Source organism: Centroberyx gerrardi, chromosome 2 (assembly GCF_048128805.1).
Source record: "Centroberyx gerrardi isolate f3 chromosome 2, fCenGer3.hap1.cur.20231027, whole genome shotgun sequence".
NCBI classification, from domain to species: domain Eukaryota; kingdom Metazoa; phylum Chordata; class Actinopteri; order Beryciformes; family Berycidae; genus Centroberyx; species Centroberyx gerrardi.
In genome coordinates this window covers 34,726,766-34,754,158 of record NC_135998.1, presented here as the reverse complement: position 1 = coordinate 34,754,158, position 27,393 = coordinate 34,726,766, and the positions used below count along the sequence as shown (strand labels likewise).

Below are 27,393 nucleotides of genomic sequence, written 5' to 3'. Positions count from 1 at the left end.
CCCCCCCCTCCCTCCCTCTCCTCCATCTCTATTCTGTATGGTATAGATTGGCTCAGTGATACTTCCATGGCAGCCATGCTATTAGAGTACAGTGTATGTCCCAGAGATCAGTGACAACAGTTTACCAGGCTCCATCCAGAGAGGCTTATTGATCGACGGCAGAATCCCCCGTTACTTAGACATGAAATGAAAAGGGGCCCCGATGGCTTCGCCTTTCAAAACACACAGGACATCAGGAGGAGCGATGGGGCGACTTCTCCCCCGGCGCCGCACAAATCATCACCTCGCTCCAATAAGCCCACTCTCTCATGCATCATCGTGTCCGTGACTTGACTGTGTAACACAACAACATGATCTCATAAAAATAAATAAATAAATAAATCATGAAATGAACACAAACTCTGAAACAGATTTACATGCTACAGACACAAATTACGTGAAAATGAGGTTCCTCCAACATGAATTGAACTCTGTGACAATAAGGATTGGACATGATATTTTCAGCTAAAGGTTGGCTAACGGTTAAGTTTAGGCAAATAAAACAACTTGGTTAAGGTTAGGGAAAGGCTTTGGTCATGGTAAATTAAGAAAAGCTTTAGCTAAAAAAATGAATACTCCACTCACGATAGAAAAAAAACCCCCAAAACCTCCTACTCAAACTCATCCGCCCATCCTCCACCCGACCACAACACCCTTACTGTCCACTGTGGCACTTCAATGTGAGACTACTAGTTTATAGTAGTTAACAAGTAATGTTCATTTCACATGAGGTCATATAAAATCACCACATACAGTACATACTGTTGACATTAGTGACAGCAGTGTTAACAAACCTTAGCCATCGCTACCTAGCAATCAGATAAGAGTCAGACAGCAACAGCAGTAAAAAGGCTGGGGTTTGTTTTTACAGCCTCTCAGCTCTTAAGGAAGTTAGGAAACTCTTAAGGAAGCTCTTAAGAAATATGAGTCAGTGTAGGAGAGATCTGTGGCTAGCCAGGTGTTGTGCCAAGCTTTTTTTTTTTTTCTTTATTCCCTCCTATAAAGTGTGTTTCCCCTGGCAGCGTCTTCAGCTCTCTCTTTACACAAGGGAAGAACAAAAGCATTTTCATTTTTGTGGATTGTTTTCCTTTCGCTGGCTTTTCAAAACGGTGAAACGTTTTAAAAAAAAGAGGGGGATTACAAAGAATTAAAGTTAAGTGAAAGTGACATACCTATTTGGCTCATAATGAATGGAGATCAGGCTCGTTTGTGATCTTATTATCTAAAACCACAAGTGTCAGGCTCTACGTTAGTCTATTTATCATTTATTAAGCACATTTCCCCCACGACAGTTTCTTTGTGCAGAGGCTAAACAACAACAACGACACACTGAGGACAAAATGAGGACACACCACAAGCGAGGTGTGGGGATAGGGGACACAAATTTTGTCCGGTACTGTCGACCCATGGGACTATTTTCACACCATTTCACCCAGATTACGACCAAGGGAGCGTGTGTTTCAGCAGAGCGGGTTTTGTGTATTGCAAGCAATAGCATAAACCCATTTGCTGGAACATAAACAGCTGGGATATGGAAAATCATGTGCTTACATAACAGTATAGCGGTTCTTTTCAAGTTTTCCAATGTGAATAAATGTAAACTGGGAGCGTGAAACTCTCCTTTCAACTTTCTCTAAGCTCTCTCTCTCCCTCTCTCAGCTCATCCCGATACACTTGTGACGTTCTCTCCATATGAAAGAGAACATCACATTAAACTCCATTCAAAAAAAAAAAATGTGACAGTTTTGTACCTGGCTTATCGGGAAAAGATGCATATGCCATAAAAATGACTCAAGATCTTTTGTGAATACTCTTTAATTCGGCATACACATAATCCACCAAGCAGCACTTATTTCAATAACAATTGCAACTTTTTGAATTCGTTTGTACGTTATTCAAACAATCTTCTTCCACTGTGGAGGGCGGTAAAGAGCAGAGAACCACTTATAAAAACTGAGATTTTATTGAAATAACAGTTGCGTGGTAGACCGGATGAATGCCGAATTGAAAACGGCTCCTGAAGATGCGTAAAGCTATTAAATCATGTACTACCAGGTGTGTACCGATAAGCCAGGCCACATTACAACTGCCAGATTCTTGATTGGAGTTTGCCATGTAGCTCTCTCCATGTGAAAATCATCATAAAATATGATCATATACACATTGTTCTGCAACTCCAATCTTGGTGATTTTCCTATTTTGACTTCAGCTAAAATGATTACATGCTTCTTGAGAAAATCATACCCCCCCTTGGTCTTATGAAACCCTTTCAAAACCCCATTGGATAAACTAAAAAATAAAAATACATGGTGGTCAAGCTGAAAAAACAAGGCTGTTTTTCTTTGTCCCTGAAAAGTTGACATTTTGAAGATAAGATTTTTACTGGACAGCAAAGACATGATAAACTAAAACTGCTCAGCCTGCTTAACCAAAATTTGGACGGCTTTAACCTTGAAAACTCCCTGTGAGTTATCAATGACTAAGTGAAGAGAAACTGAAGACTGCAGTCTCCTTCCTTAATTCGACACTTTCTGACGCACAAAACTGACGCAAACATAGGAGCAGTCCTTCACGAAAACAAGCAGTCAGGAAATACAGTATGTGCATGTACCCACCCGCAGACAGAAGGACACACACACACACACACACACACACACACACACACACACACACTCTTTAGATTCCATTCCCTGCTGCCAAGTCATGTGTAGCAGCTGGTCAAACAGAACAGTGATATAAAGACTACAGCAGCTAGGCTGACCTGCACGTACTCCACTGCAGCTATGACAGGAACTTAACACAAGCTCTTAAACACACACACACACACACACACACACACACACACACACTATGCTTTGGACTAGACCACTGCCCTAATGTCACTGGCTGACTTGCATGTACACCATTAAAACCATGGCTGGAACATCCCATCCTACTTCACCACACAATGTGACAGATAGGCTGTATACACCCGACACACCCCCCAACACATAACACACACACACACACACACACACACACTACAGACTATATGAAGCACAAACTGGAACACTGTCTCATGACTAGGGCTGCATGATATTGATAAATACCATTTTTCACACTACAGACAATATGAAGCGCAAACTGGTATACTGTCTCATGACTAGGGCTGCATGATATTGACAAATAAAATTTTTCTGTACTGCTGACTTTTCAGCAAACAATAAACATTTTTAATAAAAAACTAGAGATGTTAATATTCGCCGTTGTAAAAAACATTCATTGTATTCAAAGTGCAATTTAATTTATAGGCCAGAAACTGGGCTCAGCAGCAGATCATAATGTTTAGTAGTCAAGTAAGTTTTGATTTTTTTTCCGCTAAATTGTGCAGCTCTAGCCAAAACCCTCAGTTGACCTACACAATTCAAAGTATGACTGGAAACACACACACACACACACACACACACACACACGGTACTATGTAGTATGCACAAACACTCCCTAATGTCAGCAAGTTGTCAAGGAAGATCTAAAGAGGGAAAGATCAAATGTCACAGCGGGGCCGAACGTCGGGTCGGCCCGCAGCGCAGGAAGGTTTCAAAGCCGTTTTCAGACATTCGGTTCAAGTTCTCAGCGTGCAAGAAACTAATACTGAATTACTGAAATTCCTTGTGTATGTGTGTGTGTGTGAGTGTGTGAGTGTTAAAGGAGGACAGATTTCTAAGCCTTCTGTTCTGGTCAGAGTCTGGGTAACGTGATCAAGAGAACGGTGTGTGAGAGAAAGAGAGAGAGAGTGTTTGAGTGTGTGTGTGTTTGAGTGAACCTGCTATATTGGACACAGTCTTGGTCCCTTGCCATTCGCTCCATTGGCACAGCTGTTGCATTAAAAATCTAAAACCCTGCAGCCGGGAAACAGTGGCTTTGAAAGGCAGTATACAAATAAATATAGGCGTTAAGACCGATTACAGAGATGCATGTAGGATTTTAGGAAAGGCTCCGCCAAGCCGACCAGACAGCGTGTACCGCAAAGACTTTTAAACTGTACTGAGAACAGCAAACAACTCCCTCGCAAAGCCAAACCAGAGAGCAAAGTCTGGAATCTGTGATGTCCTGTGATCATTTCATCTCCCACATCTTCTTCTACTTGCTCTAATTTGCTTTAAAATATAAATGTACGCACACACAGTCCTGTATATCCCTTCCATCTCTCTCTCTCTTTCTTTTCCCAGCACTTCTCTCTTACAGGAGCATTCATGTTACAGAGATTTTAATCACAGCTCTAAAGACCCTGACCCTTGACCTTTTTTACTACTAGCTGCTTGTAATGTTTGGTATCTGGGGACAAATCTTGGAACTGAAGTTTTTCTACTGTTGTACTCACTGGATAAGAACATCAGCTAAAAGCCTAAAATGTGAGTGTAAAAATGCCGTCAAGATGTAAAAGCTGGAACAATATGGTTTTCAAACTATACTGTGAACCACAATTGCTAAAAATTTCTCCCAACTAGAGTCATTTTTACCTCTGCCAACGGGGGTTTTGTTTTCACCCCACTGTCCATTTGATTTCTCAAAAAGTCATCAACGGATTTGCACAAAACTTTGTGGAAAGACTAGTCATGGATTAAGGAACTGATTAACTTGTCATCACACCAATTGGCCAGAGGGGGGGTGTGGCAGGGGGCGTGGCTTCTCACAAAAAGGCATGTAACGTACAAACAGATTCACGTAACACCATCAGACTTTGTGGCCAATCAGCAGACAGAAGTATAGGGGCAAAACCTCCATTATTTGACCAATCAAACAATATGGAGGCACTGGAGAGCTCAATTCCTGTTTAGACCTGTCCAAACCTTGGTCCAGTGGTAGAAGGGCAGCACTAATGGAAACTGAACAGATAGAGCGCTGATTGGTCATGTGATGTTGAGATAATCAGATAAAATGATTAAAAGAGTGTGAACGGGCAGATCTCATGTCCCATTTCAGCTCCAGGCATGAAAATATGAAACAAGTTTGTAATGTGGCATGGAAGAAAACTTTTGGTGGAAATCCAACAGCATAGTGTTGGCAGAGGTCTGCGCTCTACTGAGTGCCGTTTAGTTTTTCCATGCTATTGTCTAGGCTTATCAAACACCAGCTTTTATTCACCTGACGGACTACAGCAGGTGAAGGTATTTTATTTGTCTACCTAACATTGCAGGGACTTGGGAAGGCTTTGGCAGCCATCACACAGCCAGCAGCTTTGGATAACTCCAGTTTAGTTCGGGGAGTGATTTCAACACCACTCTGTCATCTTGGCAGACAGCGCCACACGCTCCCATCCAACAGCGCATGAGGGATTTGCCCCCCAACTTTAAAATGCAATGCGATTTTCTTTCCTGCCGGTGGTAAAGAATTTGTTTTTGTATTGTTTGCAGGTCTACAGGTAATCTGCTGTGTTGACACGGTGCAGCAGAGAGAAGGGGACTGCTCCATAAAAAACTGAGAAGCAGAGCCACAGCCAAACACTTTCACTCACACACACACACACACACACACACACACACACAAAACCCTCTACTGCCCTGGCAAATATCACTTCAAAAACAGTGTGTGATGAAGTGTTTATAACTCTATAGTGTTGTCTTTTTATTCACTGTCTGGCTTAAGATTTGGTCGTGTCATTTTTCTGTTCCTTTTTATTCTTTTCGATCCTATTTTGTCCTACCTGGGAAGTAATCTGCTGCATTTACGCTGAACGGCCAAAGAAACCCTAGAATAGATTGGTTATTAAACCCTGTATTTTGGTAAATGTTCTATTCCACCATTTCTGGAAATGAAGAGTTACAAGTTTATCAATATTTCTATAACAAACAGGCTCCAGATTGTGAACTAACCAAACTGTCAACCAAGGACTTAAGTTATTCCCAATCCAGTAGAAAAACTGCCATAATAATTTGCTTAAACGTTGTGCCATCATCAAATAGAAAGCATTTTTTTGTTCCAAATGGTTGTCATGTCATTTTGGAAGGAAGCTCTTCATATTCATCTGCTGCACTGGCACACAGTAAAGCTTCAGGACCTGAGGAAAACCAGAACGTTTTGAGGACTGGAAATGGGATCTGACAGACAGCGTGTGATGCACAGTGTACCCACAACTTAATATCTTTTTCTGCTTTCATGTCAAGCTAAAAAATTGGGTCAATTCCTTTTTCATCCCAACCAGGAAGTCACCTGTTGAGACGAGGGCAACATGAGAAAAACAAAAAAAACCATTTAGGAGGTGAGAGAACTCTCTGGGACATTTCTTTGTTGTCTTCTACCTGTGAGGGCTTCGGGTTTCTGAGCATCCTGGTGCTAAGATCAATTTACTGCCTTGGACTTACAACGCTCCCTAAGATCAGCTTTATATTACTGATTTACCATGGAGTAAAGAGGCTTTCTATCTTTCTTCTATTGACTTGAGCGCAGCGAACATCAAACTTAAAAAAAGTCTGCGATGAATTGCTTTTATCTTCACTCTGATGTTTATCTCCATACCTGAGGATGATGCCAAAGACTATTTGTCTTGAAGACGGCACAGTGAAGGCGGGATAGACAAGAGATTCTCATTAAAAAGCGAGGTCAGGATAAATACACTCCCTTCATGATTCATCTCTTCGATTGCAATGAGCACCTTGGTGAGACCCTGCATCACAGTTTCACCATTTAAAAGCACTGCAGCGCTCCTTGGTTCCTTTTAAACAACTTATTCACTTGACAGGTCAGCTCGCAGAAAACTCCCTCGCTGCTTTTAAGTGCCTGACTCAATAGTTAGAGCGGTCTGTGACGCCGATTAAAGTTCCTGCTGTATAACTGCTGTCTCCAAACCCTGCAGCCTGATTGGTCAATGACACGTTCCAACTGTGCTGATGCTTTCTATGAAACGCTGCTTTTGGTTACCAAGCTGTCTCTTGCGGTAACCAAGGAGCAAGTCAGCAGTGTTTCTCATATTTACCTGTTTTTTTATTCTTGTATACACTACCAGTCAAAAGTTTGGACACATGCATTTATTTATTTTTTGGCATTTTCCACATTTTAGAATAATAGTAAAGACGTCAAAACTATGAAATAACACAAATGGAATTAAGCAGTGACCAAAAAAGTGTTAAACAAATCAAAACTATCTTATATTTTAGATTCTTTGCCTTGATGGAAAGGCAAAGGCTTTGGAAAGAAATTAATTAGGATCAACTTCACTATTTATATTTGTCTAAGAAACACATTTCAAGCATTTAAGCAGAAGCCTTTAGATCAAAATGGCTTTAAGAGAATGAAAAACATTCACACACAAACATTCAGTCAGGTGTGCCCAGACTTTTGACTGGTAGTGTATGTAATGTTTTTTGCCTTGTATGGACATGAATCACAGATTAAATCTCAATTGCAATATTCCGTCAAATAATCGCAATAAAATTTTTTGTCAATATAATTCAGCCCCAATGGGAAACACAACGCCCTGATGATGACCTGGATATGGCTCCTGACGCCCTCGGCTGCACCGTGGGAATAAAAAGGTGTGTGAACTATGACCTCCAGCTGGTGGCCACCATAACGCAAACCACCACCAATACAAACAAAACTGTGGAAGAAAATTCAACATATGTATTAACAGCTGAACTGGGGTCACCTCAGGGAATGTAAGGTTTCATGATGTATGGTCACCTCACTGTAACCCTTGTGCCATAACTTACTATGCCAGAGGTCTTGTTGTCAGAGTGGCTCCTGGATGTCTATGGAAGATCTAACTTAAGACATAACATGTCTTGCTTATACTCTACTCTGGTGACCTGTTTTAATGTCAGCACATTCTGTACATCCTTGGAAGATACATAAAGGACTGGTTCAATCTCTTTCTCTTCGAAGAAGTGTACGTAGCCTCCTGCTGTGCGCGTCTCTTCCTCTCATGAGACTCCTTTTAATAAATATATATTCAAGTAAGACGAACCTCTGACTCCAGAACATTTCTCCAACAAAACAATTATATTTTCAGAAAAATATTAACTTTTTCTTTTGTGTCTTTAAAAAAATGACCATATTCTCATAACGTCAATATTGATTTGGGACTACTCACTATAATCTATTCTATAGATTTTTGACACAAGGATTCATGCGAGCCAAAAGAGGTGGGTAAAGTTTTTAGGTGGGTTTACCCTCCCTGATAAACGGTGCTATTCTCTGCAGTCACCTACGCAGTTAAGACTGTACAGGACTACATTCACCTGCTGTTTGCACAAGGTCATGTGAAGCACCTTGTGACCAATTTGTTTAACGAGTACCAGACTTCGAAGGGACACAAGCACAAGCTCTGGCCTCCTATCTTAAAATCTGTTATGTTCTGCCTTGTTAATCTGCATTTCTGTCCTTCGTTTCTCTGTTAAGCACTTGGCAATGAACCCGTTTGCTGAAAAAGCTTTATGCATAATTTAAGTAGTAGATGACCTATGCACTGTGGTGTTTTCTCAGGTGGCGGTTAGAGCAGGAATTATTATTCATAATATTTTACTGCACACTAAAAGGCTTCAGATCTGTTCAATTATTTTCAGATCTTGAAGTTTTCTTCACAGCAACAGCACTCTGATGTATTTATTATTGTTGTTCTCTAGAGGAATAACAAATTCAGCTTCTCTTGGAGGCCGATGCATGTTCTGAAAAAAAAGAAGTCTTTACTACTGGTACAGAAAACCCCCAGCCTTCCTCAAGGCTCTGTTGAAGTGGGTTGAGTTTCTCTGTAGCAGTAGAGACGTCTTTTATAAAATCCTTCGGCCTCCAAGAGTAGCTGAATTTATTCTTCATTCCCAGCCATTTTCTGGTTCACACAGCTTCATTGTAGTTTTCTTAGTAGCAGAGAAGACGATGTACTCACGGCAGATTTCCATGCTCTCATCGGACCCGTCCTCGCAGTCTGGCTCCCCGTCACAGTGCCATCTCTTTGGGATGCACTGGTCGTTACGACACACAAAGTCCACCTCCGCACAAGTCTTCTGAACTGGAGGGGGAGAGGGAGAGAGACGGACCGTTATACAGAGGGAGAGGGAGGCTTCTGACGCTCTTTAATGAGGCATCTCGCATAAAAAAAAACCCAAAAAAAACAGGAGAAATATACATATAAAAATAACAGGAAGGAACGGAGAGAGGGAGAGAAAAGCCCTACTCCTACAGGACTTCTGATTTCTTGTCTTTCAGCCCTAGTGGGAACCTCATGAAATGAATTAACCCAACCCGAGCCTTCATGAAACAAATTTGCACGGGATAATAAATTAACAAAAATCACCGGTACCCTGAATACAGCTGTGCAAGGTCAAGGTTTTACAATTCGTCACTTTCTGATTTAGCAAAGCAAAACTTGGAAGTTTGTGCTGAAAATGCATTCATAACCTTCCTCTGATTTCCCTACCGCCTCTATTTTTCAATACAGGACGAGGATAGAAATTATGCATCTAGAAGAAGAAAAAGAAACCATCTTTCAATAACAAATTATGCCTGAATTTATCTACAGTTTGGTTCGCACCGGATTAGTACCATCAGGTGACCTCCGTCTTTACCCGTAGGTTATTTATACTGATGGGACGATATATCGAAATACAATATATCGTAAACATGACAAACATGTGATAATACGTATTGTGGGGCAGGAACATGAGTCACAATATTAGCTCCATTTTATTCTACTGAGGCAATAACAAATGACACGGCTTGACCATAACGATTTCACATGCTCTCCATCCTAATTATATTATTTACACTTTGTAATGACATTTTTAAATTGTTGTTTGCATTCTAGCTAGCCAAAGTCAGATTTTGTTGTCACTGAACTTTTATTTATCACATCCTATCGTGATTGTATCGAATTGTGAACCCCATGCCGCATATCGAATTGTATATTAAGATTGTAGAATTTTTACTTTAGACATGGCAGATTCTCACAGGAATAAAAATCACTGATGATCTCCAATTATTACAAACCACCGGACGTCCCCAGGTGATGACAGTGCTGTGTGTGAATAAGGCTAAAAGAGAAAAAGACACAAATGTGAAGAGAGGGAAAGAAGAGGGAGAGGGGAGTGTGGCGGGAAGTAAGAAGAGAAAGTGTTAACAGAAAAACAGAAAGAAAGAAAGAAAAGAGACGGAGACAGAGTTGGTTTAGTTGAAATAATTGGTTCAACAGGGACATGAGCACCGGATGAGCAACTTCTGATGATCTGTCTGCGAAAAAAGAAAGCGGCGAGGGATTTTCAACACTGCATAACTCGACACACTGTTTTGATCAAAGTTGATGCATGGGGACTCACACACTAACTTGTTTGCTCTCTCCCTCTCTCTCACACTCACACACGCATCTCTATTCTCAGTCTCCCCATGTCCACTCAGGGTTTAAGTATCTCCTCTCTGCCATTCCTCAGTCTCTCTCTGACCAGAATGCCAAATGCCACGCGGAAAGAGAAACAGCCAACTCCAATTCAAACTGTGACAACAGCGGCAGGAGCCGATGCTGCGGGACTCGTTACCAGCCTCTCAGAATCCTTTATCATTTAGATGCGAATTAATTTTGGATTCTTATCTTTCACGTGTTTTTTTCCTGTCTTGCTGAAAATGAAAATGACTCTGCTGCTCTCCTACTGACTGGATAAGAGACACAGGCAGACAGAGATGCAGCAACAACATGTGAGTTGGAGAGGGAGAGAGAGATGGAGAGAGAGAGATGGGGAGAGAGAGACAGAGAGAGAGACAGAGCGAGACGGGGAGAGAGAGACAGAGAGAGATGGGGAGAGAGGGAAAGAGAGAGAGAGACAGAGAGAGATGGAGAGAGAGAGACAGAGAGAGATGGGGAGAAAGAGAGAGACAGAGAGAGATGGGGAGAGAGGGAGAGAGAGAGAGAGAGAGAGATGGGGAGAGAGGGGGAGAGAGAGAGACAGAGAGCGATGGAGAGAGAGAGACAGAGAGAGATGGGGAGAGAGAGAGAGAGACAGAGAGAGAGACAGAGCGAGACGGGGAGAGAGAGAGAGAGAGAGATGGGGAGAGAGGGAAAGAGAGAGAGAGACAGAGAGAGATGGAGAGAGAGAGAGAGACTGAGAGAGATGGGGAGAGAGAGACAGAGAGAGATGGGGAGAGAGGGAGAGAGAGAGAGACAGAGAGAGATGGAGAGAGAGAGACAGAGAGAGATACAGAGAGAGATGGGGAGAGAGGGAGAGACAGAGAGAGATGGGGAGAGAGAGAGAGACAGAGAGAGACAGAGAGAGATGGGGAGAGAGAGAGAGACTGAGAGAGATGGGGAGAGAGGGAGAGAGAGAGAGAGACAGAGAGAGATGGAGAGAGAGAGACAGAGAGAGAGACAGAGAGAGATGGGGAGAGAGGGAGAGAGAGAGAGAGAATCGATTGCGAGAGATTACCTAGTAATGAAATGGCCAGGTAATCCGTTTTAGCCCGTCAACATTTCATTGTCACCATTAGCAAACGCTTTGTTTCTTCCCTCCCACTGTTCTTCTCCCTTGCCTCTACATTAGTGCATACTGAGGCAATATTCCATGTAATTTTCATATAAATAGCCTAAAATATCTGTTTTGCTTCTCTATTGCTGATTGATTTAACAACAACAGTGATTCAACCTGCATATGAATGCTTTTGCATATTTGGCGTCTTTTTCCTTGGATTTTCTGTTGATGCAGTTTGAGTTTCTCTTCTCTTTGTCTGTTCAGCCATGGCGGCTATCGCTGCTCATGCTAACTACCCTGTTCTTCTTCTTCTTCTGTTGATTCCAAACAAACCGGAAACGTACAACGCATCACTTCCTGTGCGGCAGAGGATTTTTCCCAGGAAAGAGCTACCACACACCGACTGTTTAGAGCAGACAGTGGAGAAGCTTTATGAACTGGATATAGGTTGAATCACTGTGTTATCAGATAGTGTAGAAAAACTGACATTTATTTATATGACAATGTCGCAGATTATTACTTTAACTACCCACTTTTCCTCTTCTGTCCTCCTCCCTTCCTTGCCTGCCTTCTCCCTCTCCGCCTATTCCCTTCAAACTCTCCTTTTCCCTCCCTCATATTATCAGTTTCCTCTGCTTTTCTCATCCCTCCCTCCAGTTCTCTCTATCTCTCTCGCTCCTTCCCTCCCTCCCAGTCTCACATGACCCAGATAGACAAGGGGGGATGAGGAAGAAAGAAAATGGAGAAAGAAGATCTAAATTGTATTGGACAAGACACACACACACACACACACCTCTATCACAGCCATATTTAGCTCTGCTCTATCTGCAACCTCCCCATCACCAGGTCATCCTGCCCCAAGGGATGCTGGGAAGGCTCCCGTTGGGGCCAAGCTAGCCAAGAGTTGCTCTAACTGTAGCGTGACATCTGTGTGTGTGTGTGGGAGGAGAGTGAGGGTGAGAAAGAGTGAGAGAGACACTGTGGTGTGTATGGGGTGTACTCTTATGTATGAGAAAGGCTGTAGGCATGTAATGTACATGAGTGTAGCGGACTATTGTATAATTTCATTATGTGTGTGTGTGTGTGTGTGTGTGTGTGTGTGTGTGTATTGGTGTATGCATATACTGACATACAGCATTATTCTCAATGTTTCTGTGAGTGTGTGTGTGTGAGAGAGAAAGAGAAAGCTATGCATACTATATAAATGGCTTTCAGGTGATGCAAAACCCACTCTGGCGGCCATATTGGAGGTCTTCAGCTCTTGGGCAACTGTAGCTGTAAACAGCTGATTGTGTTTCTAAATGTTCAACTTGTCCGTCTCAACAGAATTGAACAGACGGTTAATTTCTGTCTGTTTCTGACTGAACTGATCATTTCATCACTGATCCATCTGATTGATTTAGTGTTTAGATAATGTCAGCTTGTTAGCTAGCTAACCATAGTATCTGGTCAGCTAACCATCACTGTCTTGTTGTTAACACATCTGATTAGCACACTAGCTAACGTATCTAGTAGCGGCTAGCGTTAGCATGTTCACATTAACATCAGTGCGTTTGCTGGCTAGTTAGCTAGCTAACAGTTTGTTCAGGTTAACTGAGCTGACTCTTCTCAAGCTACAACTCAGAGTGTTTTGGAGTAGAGACTAGGGCTAAAGACAAGACAGTTTACTGTGTCACAGTAACCAAATCCACCTTATCACACTATTCACTTTTACTGAGAACGTTACTGAATGGATCTACAGCCACACCACAACAAGCTGACTCAGCTGCTCTCTGTTTCTAGCTGCTTGTTAAGAGATTTAGACTTTCTTTGTGTACAGCCATTTCTACATTGGACGTGGTTGCTAGTAAATGTGTGAAGCAACCGAAAAGCCTCTGTATATATGGAGTGTTGAGTCTGCTGAGAGTGTGTGTCGTGTCTCGTACCGCAGGAGTTCTCGTCGCTGCCGTCGGAGCAGTCCTCATCTCCGTCGCACCGCCAGACGGACGGGATGCAGCGACCGTTACCGCACTGGAACTGGTTGGCCTCACATTCTGTCTTGGTACCTGGACAGGAAGACAGAGAGATAGTGGAAGATGAGAAATTAAAGTGATTACGCTCCCATACGTTTGCATGATCATCATTTACCGTTTTGTTTACATGTGTTTGCTTGTTGTTTAGTCTTAGCAGGGTTTTCCCCACAGTGCTATAGTGTCAAAGCGGGCTGCCTTGAGAGAAGAATACCAGCACCTTGACTAAAAAAAAAATGCCATCCAAAAAAAACAAAAATTTGTTTATTTCAATTGAAAAGCAATGCCAAACAGTGTCCAACAGTGGCATCTGCTCAACAGAAGCAGCACTTTTGGGAGCTTCACCTAACCCATTACATTGTAATAACTTTAGCAAACATTAACAATATAATAGGGCTGGCTGCAACTAATGATTATTTACATTATCGATTAATCTATCAACTATTTTTTTGATTAACCGACCAATCATTCAGTTTATAAATTGTCAAAAATAATGACAAATGCCCATCAAGTTACCCGTTTCTTACTTGATCTGACCAGCAACCAAAAAAAGTTTATAATCATTTTATAATGATATGAAATTGAGAAAAACTGCAAATCTTAGCTTTTGTGAAGCTGTAACCAGCAAATGTTTGGTATTTTTACTTAATAAATGACAAACAATTAATGGATTATCAAAATGATATCCAATTAATTTTTGACCGATTGACTAATTGCTTCAGCACTACACTATAATATCAGCAGGCCCTGTCTAAAACATGAACTTGTTTGTTAGTAAGCAAGATAAATGCTTCAAATTATTGACTGCAAACCAATACTTTGGCTTTCTTCTTTTCTTCTCTGTAACCAACATGTAGTCGCCTTTGTTAGCCAAGGAGCAAGTTGATATGAGTTTGACGTCAAAACCAATAACCCTCCAATTTCATGACACTGCAAATCAGGACTTTTCCTGCATTTAACTACATAATGTATGTATAATGTATAATCAGCATACGCCATCTAAAATGTTAACTGGCTCTGTTAGATAAATACATCAAATGACTTTTGCACGGCCTTTTTTCTCGGCATGTAACTACTGGTAGCCTTTGTGTGACTTGTCAAACACAACACAAACCTAATTATTTCCCTGCATATTAAACAGAAAGGGTAGATGGAAAACAAACATTAAAGTGTGCTGAGTTTGTTCCCATCCCAGACTAGTCAAAATAAATTACTCGCACTCGTTTTAAAAAAAAAAAAAAAACATATCGGTACACCGCAACTAAAACTTCTTCAATTCAGTGGAGAGAAGACAGAAAGAGAAAAGCGTAAGGAGGACAAACACACTGAAACTGACTAGGCTGACTTTCCATTTCAGCACTTAAGACACACACACACACACACACACACACACAGAAGATGTCCAAGCTTACATTCTGTGTTTGCATTGCAACTGAAGTGACATCAATATTTCAGTGGAGAGCTAAACCTCACTGTCCTAAAAATGTCTATTGGGTAACACAACAGCTGTTCAACCATCATCTGAAGGACACTAAATAGGACAATAAACATTGAACCAAAATCACTTTGGGGAGTTAAAGAACATTCCTGAAACAAGTAAATCTTTCCTCAAACCCATTGGCAGATTGTCTCTTCATTTGAGAAAAAATATATTTTTAAGACTCAATACTAGGTTCCAGAAGAAAAGTGTAAATTTTGTTAGATAAGCCAGCACAATACACCATGAGAGTATTTGGGTCATGATGAAAAAAAAAAAAAATGGAAAATGTGGTTCCCCTGAGGGAAGCCACTGATCTACACACTGCAAAAAATGTCAGTTTAAGACGTCATGTAATCTAGTATTGAGGCTTTAAATGTGTTTTCTTTCTTTTTTTTATAAACAAAAAATGGAAAAACTGCTAATAATGACAACTTCACTCATTTCTAATGTCACTGAAGCAAATGACATTATACTGAAACAAGTGGTGTGATCTGCCATATTTCAACAAACTCCTGAAACAAGTGAAACTGCACTGGAAACAAGTTCAATTATTCCCAAATCACTGGCAGATTTGTTTTATTCTTTGTTTTTTTTGCAGTGCGATGTGAGGCGGTTGTGCTGGAGGTAATGACTATAGAGGTCTTAAAATAACGCTGGGTGACCTTGACGCCGGCTCCAGTCTGGACTGTGTGCCAGTCCAGGTGGGCAAACGGAGCGGACAGTGATAGATGTCCCGGACGGGTCGGACGAGTCCCAGCTGCACCGCTACTCCGCCGAGAGGTCAACAAGTTTTCCATAAAGGTCACATGCTGTTTCCTCTGCTCAACTCTTGAGAGGGGTTTGTCAAAATGTGAGACATCCAATTCAAAGTATTATGTTACATCACCACATGGCCATCTTGGTAGGAAAATAACTGGTGATTGTAATAAATTAATAGGTGATTATAATCAAACGACAGCCAAAGCCAATGAGCTGTGTACATGGTAAAGCACCATGTTGGTAGGAAATGCATGTGACATCATGGGAATACTACAGGATAATACCAGGGATGCAAACTGGTGAGGGGTGAAAAAGGTGAGAAGAATGCATGATCAGGGGAAGCAACCCCCCCCAAAAAAAACTTTAATGGTAGGTAACGTTATTACCTTGTGGTATTTAAGTAAGGATGGAGCTTTAGCTGGCACTTGCAGCTTTTGTTATCATTTCAGTTCACCCACCACTTCCTGTGTACAGCTTCTCTATTAGCCAAATTAGCACCTACATATCTCAAATGTCTTGCTCACGATATATGCAGCCCTTTTTTTAAAGCTTTATTTATCCAGGGTAGGATTTTGCTGAGCTTGCATGCCCTTTTTCAGCGTTGCCCTGCTTCAGTCACACCTGGGAGCTGCCCAGTACAATCACAGTCCATCAGCCACAGAGAAATGCCACTGGAACAACTGGGTGAGTGAGTGCCTTGCTCAAGGGTGCCTCGACAGTAGCTGGGTTCAACTGGGTTGAACTTCCTGTCCGTCAAAATGGATGGAAATCTGACAGACGGAGCATCATCAGTCGTGTCCCAACAACAGGCAGCCATCATTGAAAATAAATTGAAATTAACAGAGACGGACAGACACAACGGATCAGTGTGGCTGCCGCCTTACCCATTAACTTTCCCTAGTCAAATTTTCCCAGTTGGTCCAGGGACTCAAACCTTCAACCTTCTGGTCACAAGCCTAGGGAAGTCTCACACAATAACCAAGGAAAGAGCGTATAAGAAAGGACATAGGCTAACCTTCAACGCCGCTATCAGTTCTTTATGAAAAGTACCATGTCATAAAATGAAAATCAGCCTCACACTTTACCATGGTAGTCTGAAATGACTCTCATAAAAAGGGAAAATTTGGGGATGGAAAGCTTTTGCATGTCAAGAGACATTTGAGTGTCACTAGTGTTTGGCAAACACTTCGTTCAAACTTTGCTGAGAGATGCTTGGATATTCCTTTGTTTAATATCCATTTTTAAAGCTACTTCCAATAAAAAAAGTCAACTGACAATGTAGTACAGGGAGAGCAAACCATGTGCCATGGAGGGCCGAGAGTCTGCAACCAAACACTAGAGCAGCTGATAAGCACGACTTCAACTTGAAATCACCTGGTGTGGGGTTTGGTTTAAATGAAAACCCGCTTCCTTCGCCTACAAGCTACAGCTGTCAAATCTATCTTTATCTTCGGATAGAGCAAACCTTCCTAACCTTTAGCCAAATTACCACCGACGTGCTATAGAACGGTGTTGTTGCAGAATACCAAGTACACCGACCCACATTACCATTTCAAACACCTCATTCAAAGCATGTTGAGATCACAGCATACCTACCTCTTATCACGACACACACACACACACACAATGAAGGGATCACAGAAAACCCATTTCTTCAAGTGCATCTACATCACTGGAAAAAAACTCATCTTTCTTAGCAAGAAAGCTCATGCTGTGCGTTCAGGCTGTTCGCCACACTACCGTCTCCTGTCCAATAAGAGCTAGTTGATAGCACCAATACTGTCGCATCAATAGGTGAGAGATGCAGCTAACAGGGGCATGTGATTGGCTGCTGATGGGCCATGTCAACCAAAACTTTAGTTGGAACATACGGTGACTGGTTTCTCAAGTTGTTGATTGTGTGTACACACACAATTACACCAATATATGCCACAGACTGGTCAATGTGTTTATATGTATGGGAGGCACTGGAGAGTTGGCAGACTGGAACAACAAATCAAGCAACTGTCTGATCGCATTTTGCAGCTAATTTCCCCCCAGTAGTGCCACTGAAATTCTTCCTTTTTGTCACAGCAGTGCTATCAAACACCCAGCCATGTCTCTGCATTTTTTATATTTATTTTGATTGACCTTTTGGTTAAAATAAATAATTAAAGAATTCACTTCACAATTTGACATTGCTTTAAAGTCCAGCACTGACTAATGGCAAACCAAAATCTAGTTTATTCTGCCTGCCATGTAGCACATTCTCTCCATTTATCCAGCTGATACAGCACTGTTACTCCAGGCCCAGCAACATTAATTTCAACAGGCACCATATTTAAACAGACAACATATTAACCCAATTACTTTGTGTGAAGGATCCTCCAGACCAAAACATTGGTGCCACCAACTAAAAATGTTGGTCTGCAGCCCTTCCAATACACAGGTGTGAGGGTTTGGAAATAGCTGTAACAATACAAGAGCTTGGTTTCCACTAAACAAATAAGCAGAGCTAGCCAGGGCTTAGCCATTAGGCTGGTCCCCAAAGCAGGGCCAAAGAGGGCTAACCTGGGCACTACATGGCCAGTTAGGGGACTACAGGGGACTACAGGGCCAAAGAGGGATAGTTAGGGGACTACAGGGCCAAAGAGGGCTAGCTAGGGGACTATAGAGCCAAAGCGGGATAGTTAGGAGACTACAGGGCCAAAGAGGGATAGCCTGGGCACTGCAAGGCCAGTTAGGGGACTACAGGGCCAAAGAGGGCTAGTTAGGGGACTACAGAGCCAAAGAGGGCTAGATAGGAGACTACAGAACCAAAGAGGGCTAGTTAGGGGACTACAGAGCCAAAGAGGGCTAGATAGGAGACTACAGAGCCAAAGAGGGCTAGATAGGAGACTACAGAGCCAAAGAGGGCTAGATAGGAGACTACAGAGCCAAAGAGGGCTAGATAGGAGACTACAGAGCCAAAGAGGGCTAGCCTTCTTGCACAATTCACGTCTCTCCATTTGTCCCCAAAACAAAGTAGGCTATTTGATAAAGAATTGACAAATGCAATTTAGGTTCAAATAAACCGACAGTACTCTCAAGTCCATTATCAACGTGTGTCTGCCTCCAACTAAGGAAGGGAAAAGCAAAGCTAACTTTTCAGATCCAATGAGTGCAGTATTTTTACAATCACAGTGGTAAAAATGACATTCTGAATATTACATTACGAATCAAAACCTCAGTGAACAATAACGGGATGTCTGAGTCCACTTAACCACAACCACTGAAGAAAAATATCTGGCAAAAGGCTCATCACAAATTCACTGAAGGAAAAAGTGAAGTAGCACGTAATCTCTGAAGGAAAAAAGGCCACTAAGGTCTGTTTATTCACTAAATCCTTCTTGAGATAGGGGCTCAAGTTTGCTAAGCCTGAATGTGTGAAATAGTTACATAATGGTTTCACAACTGTGACACAAAAGAGGCGCTACAGCTAAGAGTTTAGCGGGACTTGAATCGATGCCTACCACAATAGTATACGTATAAAAACACTAATCAAATGAGTAGTATTACACAAAAACCATCAGCAAGAGTCAGAGTCTACAAAAATCTGGTTTTGTCATTTAGTGTGGGCATTGGGCAACATTCGACAAGCCATATCCTCCTTTGTTCCTCATTTTTCCCCAACTGAAGTATGATGCATCATTTTGTTTCCTTGAAATCTGAAAAAACAAAAACAGTAAAGCAAAGGGTTCTTAAGACTTTCAAACCAGGTAGGAAAGCATTTCGACACTCTCCATGTGGGGACCCACCAGAAGCCAAGCCATGACCTATTTTAAGTCCCACACTTGAGGAAATCAGGTATTAAACAACTCGTTTGCCCACAAGGCATATTGTACAAGACGCAGGTCACATTTAGATCTGGCCCTAGTCCAGGCATGCTCAACGTGACGCAAATGTGGAAAAGTGGCTAATGCTAAACCCATCTCAGAGGAGAGCAGAGGTGACAGGCGCTAAGCAACTGATAAGGGACACACTGTATACACCACTGTGTGTGTGTGTGTATGTGTGTGTGCGCACGCACTGGAAGTGGCATGTAACCTTATTCTCCTGATAAGATTGCCCTGTAAAAGCCCAAATATCCTCCTCAGACTACAAGCTTCTCCTTTAAACTTGACAAACAGATAGATATTTGGGTTCGTGAACTGAAAGCAAACTCTGTCCCTGATCGAAATCTTTCCTAAAAACAAAACAAGGAAAGGTAGAACCCCAAATACCAGAAAATCTCTTCTTCAAAACAAAAAAAAGATAAAAACTCATCCAATAAAGTGGTTCTCAACTGATTTTGCGAGGCTCATTGCCATGCGGTGAAATGAGCTCAGCGGCGCTGAGATTTTGCTCAAATGTCTAAAATAAATAAATAAATAAAGTCAGTGCCAAACAAAAATGTTACATTAATTTAATTGAAATACAGTTTAGCAAGCTTTTGATCAGACAGCGCCCCACCGTTAATGCGACTTGGACCTTGGCCAGCAGCTTGTTATGACTGCACCAATCATCTAGACTTCCAAGAGACAATGTTTAGACCAATTAAAAATTTGTTGCGTCTTATAATTTTAGGTCATCAAACTGTGCCACGGCACACTAGATCTATAATGAGCTACTGTAAGAGATCTACTGTAAGAGATCTACATTTCATGGTGTATAGACCTATAGCATTATGATTCATCCTATAAAACCTGTTACACAACATAAGACAAACAAAACAGGTGTATTTCAGGTCGTGTTGAAATGAACACCAGGCAAATCCTGGCAAAGTTTGGCTGTAGCTGCTGGGTCTGTCTACTCTAGTGGCCATTTTGGCAGGTAACCAACCGCTATTTGGAGTACTGTCCTATTTCTAAACATCTAGTTGGTTGGTAAAATAGTGAAAGTGGATGGTGCATTATGGCATAAACCAGTCACATGTGGCCAGGAGAAAAAAAAAGTTAATTTCCCGCCTTCATTACACCAACGATTCCCCACTTTGTGCTACCAGTTTCATTCATGCCAGCAAGAACTAGAGGTTTTGCTCAGGGCGAGTCTTCAGTTTTTAAATTATGATTTCTGTCTCTGTCTACGTGTCACAGCATCATAACCAGCTGTGTCCGGTCTTGATTCAGTTTAAAGATGGTATTTCAACAAGAAGAGTTAGTTTGACTGCCTTTTACAATCGTTGTCGCCTTATTTTGTCAACCAAGGACTTACATTTCTTGCCAACTTTTAAAACGTACCATAGCTTGTTTTAATTTGGTGCTATCAATTACCATTAGGATATCACTTTTTTTCAAATGGCAAATATATATATAAAAAAAAAATCATTATGATCCTATAAGAAATGACAAGATGTTGTCATAGGTCACACTGGTCCCCCTCGCTTGGCCCACAAGTAGATTTATAAGATAGATTTTCTAAAAAGAAGGCTTTGGCTATATGCAAAAAACAAACAAAATCTTCCCAGGTACCTGCAATGTAAAGCTGAATAAAATGCCTCTATATGCTACCAATTACAAACCATAAACTTTGGGTATGTTTTGTCAGAAAAGCTCATAGAACAGCCAGAAAAATCAGCAGGGGAAAAGTTTGAAAGCACTGATTTAGACGGTGTGCAGTCTGTTGTTCTGCGTCCTTCACATTTACAAAAATTAAATAAAAAAAAATCTAACACTGTTCATTCCAAAGTCAATAAATCAAAACCATATCACAAAAACAAAAAACACCAATAACCATTTATTTTTTTAATCCATGATCCAATAGTCTTTTTGGATACAGCTCTTTCCTACTTTTTTTTACCTCATTATTTGCTACATCCTGTATTTACCAGATCAAATCCATCCAGCCCGAATAAAAAAAAAAAAATGATGAACAGTCAAGAGGCCATGATCATTACATAAGCAAAACAGCTAGGCTATATTAATCACAAGCAGAGTTGACAGTAAGTAAAACATCCAGCCAGTCACATCGGCCTGGTCTACTGCTACTAGCTTTTAGTTTCCGAAACAGACTTTCACTACAGCTGTGTTGCAAAAGCACAAAGTCCATATAGATTAAAAAAGGAAGGACCTATATACCAGCCATCATCATGAGTTGTTACATGGGGGAAACTTGAGTTCACGTCGGCAGTAAAACTCCCTACTCATCACATCGGCCTGGCCTACCGCTTGCTGTCGATGTACATTTAATGCTGTGGTAGCTGGAGAGAGAGAGAGAGAGAGAGAGAGAGAGGGGGAACGTATACAGTAAGCAAGCCTCGGGCGCCCAGCAACTGCTTAGTCCTCTGTTGATCAAAAACAATCACACTGACGCTGCTGGTGCGAACCACAGAGAGGCATTTGAGGACCAACATAAAAGTGCAACCCGCCTACTTGGGTGAAGAAGATATCAGTCAGCTTTTCCGCCAGTTTATTTTGTTGGAAAAACTGATTCCTATGCCTACCATCACAAACTGAAAAAAGAAAAGTATGGGCTACTATTAGATACATTTAGTGTCATCTGCGTTTCTGAAATATTGAACACTGAATATCAGGTGGTGATTTTTCTTTCCTCAAAACTGATATACAGCGTTTCGGAATGAAACTCCTAAAATGATTCCTGTAGTTTAGCCTATTGAAAATTTACTTTCATTTACTTTAATAGTTAATAAATGGGTGCATAATTACAAGCTGATGTAACTTACTACTTAAAAAAAGCTAGAGCCAATTACTGACATTTCCTTTACAGCTTGTATGGGAACAAAATGCTAAATTGTTCCATTACTGTGGATCCAAGCTGCAGTTTATGATACATTCCAATGTATTTTTTCTTTCCTTTATGCATTTTCCCCTTTGGATTTATTTAATTCAACAATCCCCCCCTTCTTATTTTCATTTTAATACATGCAAATGTATTGATCAAAGGTCTGTATGATGTAAAATAGGTAATTATCTTGATACAGTTCTCATTTTTGGTAAAGCCATGGGCTTGAAATATTCTGATTGATTGCCATAATAGCCATCAAACAGGATTCAGAATGGGATTTATAAGCATGAATTGAAAGGCGTGGAGCAAGACGTGCAGCCTGCTGCAGTGAATGGTCTCTTCCTAAAATAGCAGACCATTACGCTTTATATAAATTGTCACACTGGAGGTCACGGTAATACAATTTGCCCCAGTAACAGAGACGGTCGCCGTGCACTTGTCGCTGAAGCCTCCCGCCCCCCTCCATCCACCACCCCGCCCACTTCAAGACGACGAACCGAGCGCACCCAGTGAGTACCCCCCGCCCCCCTTCCTCTCCAAGCTTAGGATCTGGGTCTAGTATGGTATCACAGTAACCGTGGAGGAGAAATACATCCATTTTAATTAGGCCAGCGTTGCTGCTGCCATCTAATCTGCGTGACGTCTTGTTCAATACACGAGCAAATAGGCTCATACAATGTGTGTGTGTGTGTGTGTGTGTGTGTGTGTGTGTGTGTGTGTGTGTGTGTGTGTGTGTTGTGTGTGGAGGAGGAGGGGGGGGGGCACAAGCACTGGTTTTGACACTGTTTCCAAAGGCCATTTTCCACGGTGGGAATTCAAGACACTGTAACCTCTGAAATCTGTGCAAGAGAAGCAGTTAGCATCTCTGTCAACCTCTCTCTCCTGTTTTCTAATGCAGCCTGCCTGCAATCCGCACACAGTTGACCAATATCACCAATTGGTAATAATAACCGCGGCCACTCCGCTCATAATTACATCGGCGTCACCTGCGGTCGGTAATTGGCCCCGGTCACCCCCCTCGCCCCCCCCCCCCTCCTCCCCGCATCCTACCGGGACTGCGGTGCTGCTACGCTCCTGTGTGTCAATTTTATTGCTCTATATCAATCCACTGAAGCCTCCTTTCTCCCTCTCTCTCCCCTCTGTCGGCTTCCACTTCAAGAATAAATAAATAAATTACCAACCCGCTGGGGACAGGAGAGGAGAATCCTACACTGCGAGTGAATGCAAAAACAGAAAAACCGAGGCATGCATAGACGCAACATATCCCACCACACCGGGGTTATATTAGTAGTATATTTCAGGGTGATATTAATTGGCTGGAGGCTAATTGGCCGTGAATGGGCAGCGGAAAGCAGCGCTGTACTGTATTCTCCGACAAACCGGGCCTCTCCATCCCTTTCCTTTCATCCCAGTCTGGGGAAACACTAAGCTAGTTCACCTAAACCAAACGGCAGTTTAAAAGCCACACACTCCTTTTAAATAAACCTACAGCACAAACGAAACACCAAGCGCGCTATCAAAACAAAAAAAAACGCCGTTATTATACACGTGTGTTTGCTGAAGGGAGTGCAAGGTTGACTAGCCCAAGGTGTAGCCAGGCACGGCCATTCCTTCAAGGCGCAGACAGACAGGTGTACGGCTACAGCCGGGCTGTATGCTAGCCTCACCGTACGTTAACGAGCGCCGTGAACGGTGATTGTAGTGTTTCAAACAGCCCCACCACACACACACACACACACACACACACTCACACTCACACTCACACTCTCTCTCTCTCTCACACACACACACACCGGACTTACCGTGTACGTTAGTGCAGTGCTGAAGACATATTAGCATCGGTAGGAGAAAGATCCCCGGTACGGACGTGACCATCTCGCAGCGTAACGGACGGTTGTTAGCTGAGCTCGGGCTGCTGCCTGCCTGGCTTCGCTCGCTCACTGGCTGGCTGGCTGGCTGGCTTGCTCGCGCTGGCCTGGTCTTCGATTCTGCCGGTTCACGCGCAACCACACATACACACACACACGCGCGCGCGCGCGCACACACACTCACACACACCAAACAGACGCTCCTGCCGACGCCACCGATCCCACAGCACGCGCTACAAGAGAGAAGGAGCAGCAAAACAGAGGCGACCACCGCACACCACGCGCCTTTTTATCTCGTCCTACACGCCGTGGCCGTTCGGGCTCCCGTTCTCTGCCCTCGAGCTGAAATCCATGTCCCAAAATGAAAGATAACGAGCGGCTCGGTGACCGGTAGTGGTGCTACACCGAGCCCGTCAGAGCGGAGGGTTTTTTCCTCCTTCAACACGTCTTATGCACATTGTTAACCCTTCACTGCCCATACTGCGATAAGAAGAGGAAGGACAGGATTGGTGGGATAAATAAGAATATAGGTTATTAATAATAATGATAATAATACATAAAAAATACTAGCCTACTACATAATAGCCTACTACAACTAGGCTACTACTACTACTACTACTACTACTACTAATAATAATAATAATAACAACAATAATACTACTAATAATAAGAATGATAAAAATGACAAATTGCTAGTCATATTATTATTATTACTAATATTATTATTATTAGGCTATTATTATTGTTAACTAGCTATTAAACTATTTGGGGATTTTTTCATTATTATTATTATTAGTATTAATATTTATAGGCTATTATACAATGGCAAATTAAATTTTTTTTTTTTTTTTTAGTTCATTTATTTTCGTTTTTAGTTATTTTAGGGGTGGTCATGGTAATGGAATTTGTGGTAGTACAGTAGTAGGTATTCATAAGCATTTTCTTGAACAGTGGCACGTGGGCTTCATCAGTCACTGGTCTCCATGTGCCATCGTGACCCGACAGTCTGCAGGTTTTCATTCCAGCCAAACACGACAGCAGGTGATTTCACTGATCAACACACCTGCAGTCAGAGGGGCGGAGCTAATCCGTGAAATCAGCTGCTGCGGTGTTTGGTTGGAGTGAAAACCTGTGAACTCCTGGATCACGATGGCACATGACTGACAATCACTGGGGCTGCACAAGTTTCTACCATTAGGCAATATTTCAAAAGCATAAATGATACTGGCCTCAAAAACTTAACTATTTCATATAAGGAAATGTCTTAAAATGACTCCTAACTTCAATACTAACCCATAATGTGCTTCACTTTCATGCCAGCAGTCAATATGGGAGAGTGGGTGTCATTTTTTTTAAAATGGTGGGTATCTCAGTTTGGAACAAAACAAGTTCAAGTTCTGCTTTATTGTCATCTCAGCTGTAAATCTACATATATACATCCAAATATACACAGACTGGACACAGTGACACAATATGGTTTCTCCAGGCTCAAGGTGCAACAGAGATGTAGCTTTGTAAAACTAACAAGACAAGTCAGTAATAAAACAATAGTGCACAGACAATGATAAAGACAGACTCAGATAATTTAACACACAGTAATAAAGACCCAAACATACATGCAGTCACATCACGTCCATTATACTCAGCATCAGCAAGAAAAAACATGAAAAAGACGATCTAAAAACGACCTAAAAACTGTCAAAGACGATCTAAAAACGACCTAAAAACTGTCAAAGACGATCTAAAAACGACCTAAAAATGTTAAAGACCATCTAAAATCTACCAAAGACCATCTAAAAATGACCTAAAAATGTTAAAGACCATCTAAAATCTACCAAAGACCATCTAAAAACGACCTAAAAACTGTCAAAGACCATCTATAAACGACCTAAAAACGTTAAAGACCATCTAAAAACGACCTAAAAACTGTCAAAGACCATCTAAAAACGACCTAAAAACGTTAAAGACAATCTAAAAACGACCTAAAATCTACAAAAGACCATCTAAAAACGACCTAAAAACGTTAAAGACCATCTAAAAACTACTAAGGACTAACACCACTGTGATCCAGGACAAGTATTTTCTGTTTTTGCGGTCTAGACCAAACTTATTCAAGTTCAATAAAAGTTCAAGTTCAACTTTGCCATTTAAGATACACACAGGTTGTGGTTTAAGACGAGAGTGAGAAGTGTCCATTTAGCTTTACAGCTGTTCGCTACTCGCTCGTTAGAAAAACACACCACTTGTTCGCTTGCTAAAATTAACAATTTAATCAAATAAATTCAAACCTTTTTATCTATATTTATCTCTCTAATGGCACTGGGTCCATTGATTTCTGGATTTTATTGCCTGGAGCCTCCATGAATCTCAGTCTTTAGCACTTTTTGAATTTGCATGGTGATTCATAGCGGTCTGGTCAAGCCTATCCACCTCTTATTAACTGACGTAATTTTTATTACATCACATTAATATTTTCATTGAACAATGTACATCAGGTCACATTAGACATCGCATTTGTTTTGTGTTTTTGTGCATTTATGTGATGTTTCGGTATGAAACTTTTAACTTTTAACTTTAACTTTTTATTTTAAACCTCACCTTATACAAACAGCTGCCAGACAAGAAAAACGTTTGACATTTAAACTCCAAACTTGAACTTGAAATTAAACCTGAGCCACCTTGGCCAACACTGTGCTCCACCTCCAGCAGAAGAAACATCAGAGTGGTGTTTGTATGCAGGAGGCAGGATGTCTGTGGTTAGAGAGTCCGTCCTGTAACAGAAAGGTCACAGGTTTGATCCCCACACAGTTCACTCTGAACACCTTCTGTACCTGCTCATTCATTTAAATAGCCTATACTGTATATATATAAACAATTATCCATTACAGCAGTTTCTCTACTTTCATAGCGGTTTTATAATCCAGTTTCAACTTGCATGTAAACATTCACTGATTGCTGTAAATGAGTGGCGGTGCTGCACCCCTGGGTGCCCCGCTGCAGACTTCCGAAGCAGCAGATTGCTTGAGATAATTTTTGTTTAGTGTTTCTGCCTTATTAAATCTGCTGCATGT

General features: G+C 41.6%; 1 protein-coding gene across 2 annotated transcripts in view; it reads right to left on the bottom strand.

The window, feature by feature from the left end:
* The window catches only part of vldlr (very low density lipoprotein receptor), an 82,506-nt gene extending 58,129 nt beyond the window's left edge, over nucleotides 1-24,377 (bottom strand). For both annotated transcript variants that reach the window (XM_078288396.1, XM_078288399.1), the window contains exons 1-3: nucleotides 24,257-24,377; nucleotides 13,391-13,510; nucleotides 8,900-9,022 (exon numbers count right to left, since the gene is read on the bottom strand). In XM_078288396.1, the coding sequence (XP_078144522.1) occupies nucleotides 8,900-9,022; nucleotides 13,391-13,510; nucleotides 24,257-24,329 (316 nt within the window). In that variant the 5' untranslated portion in view covers nucleotides 24,330-24,377. The remainder of the gene's footprint in view (nucleotides 1-8,899; nucleotides 9,023-13,390; nucleotides 13,511-24,256) is intronic.
* Nucleotides 24,378-27,393: the final 3,016 nt, after the last annotated feature.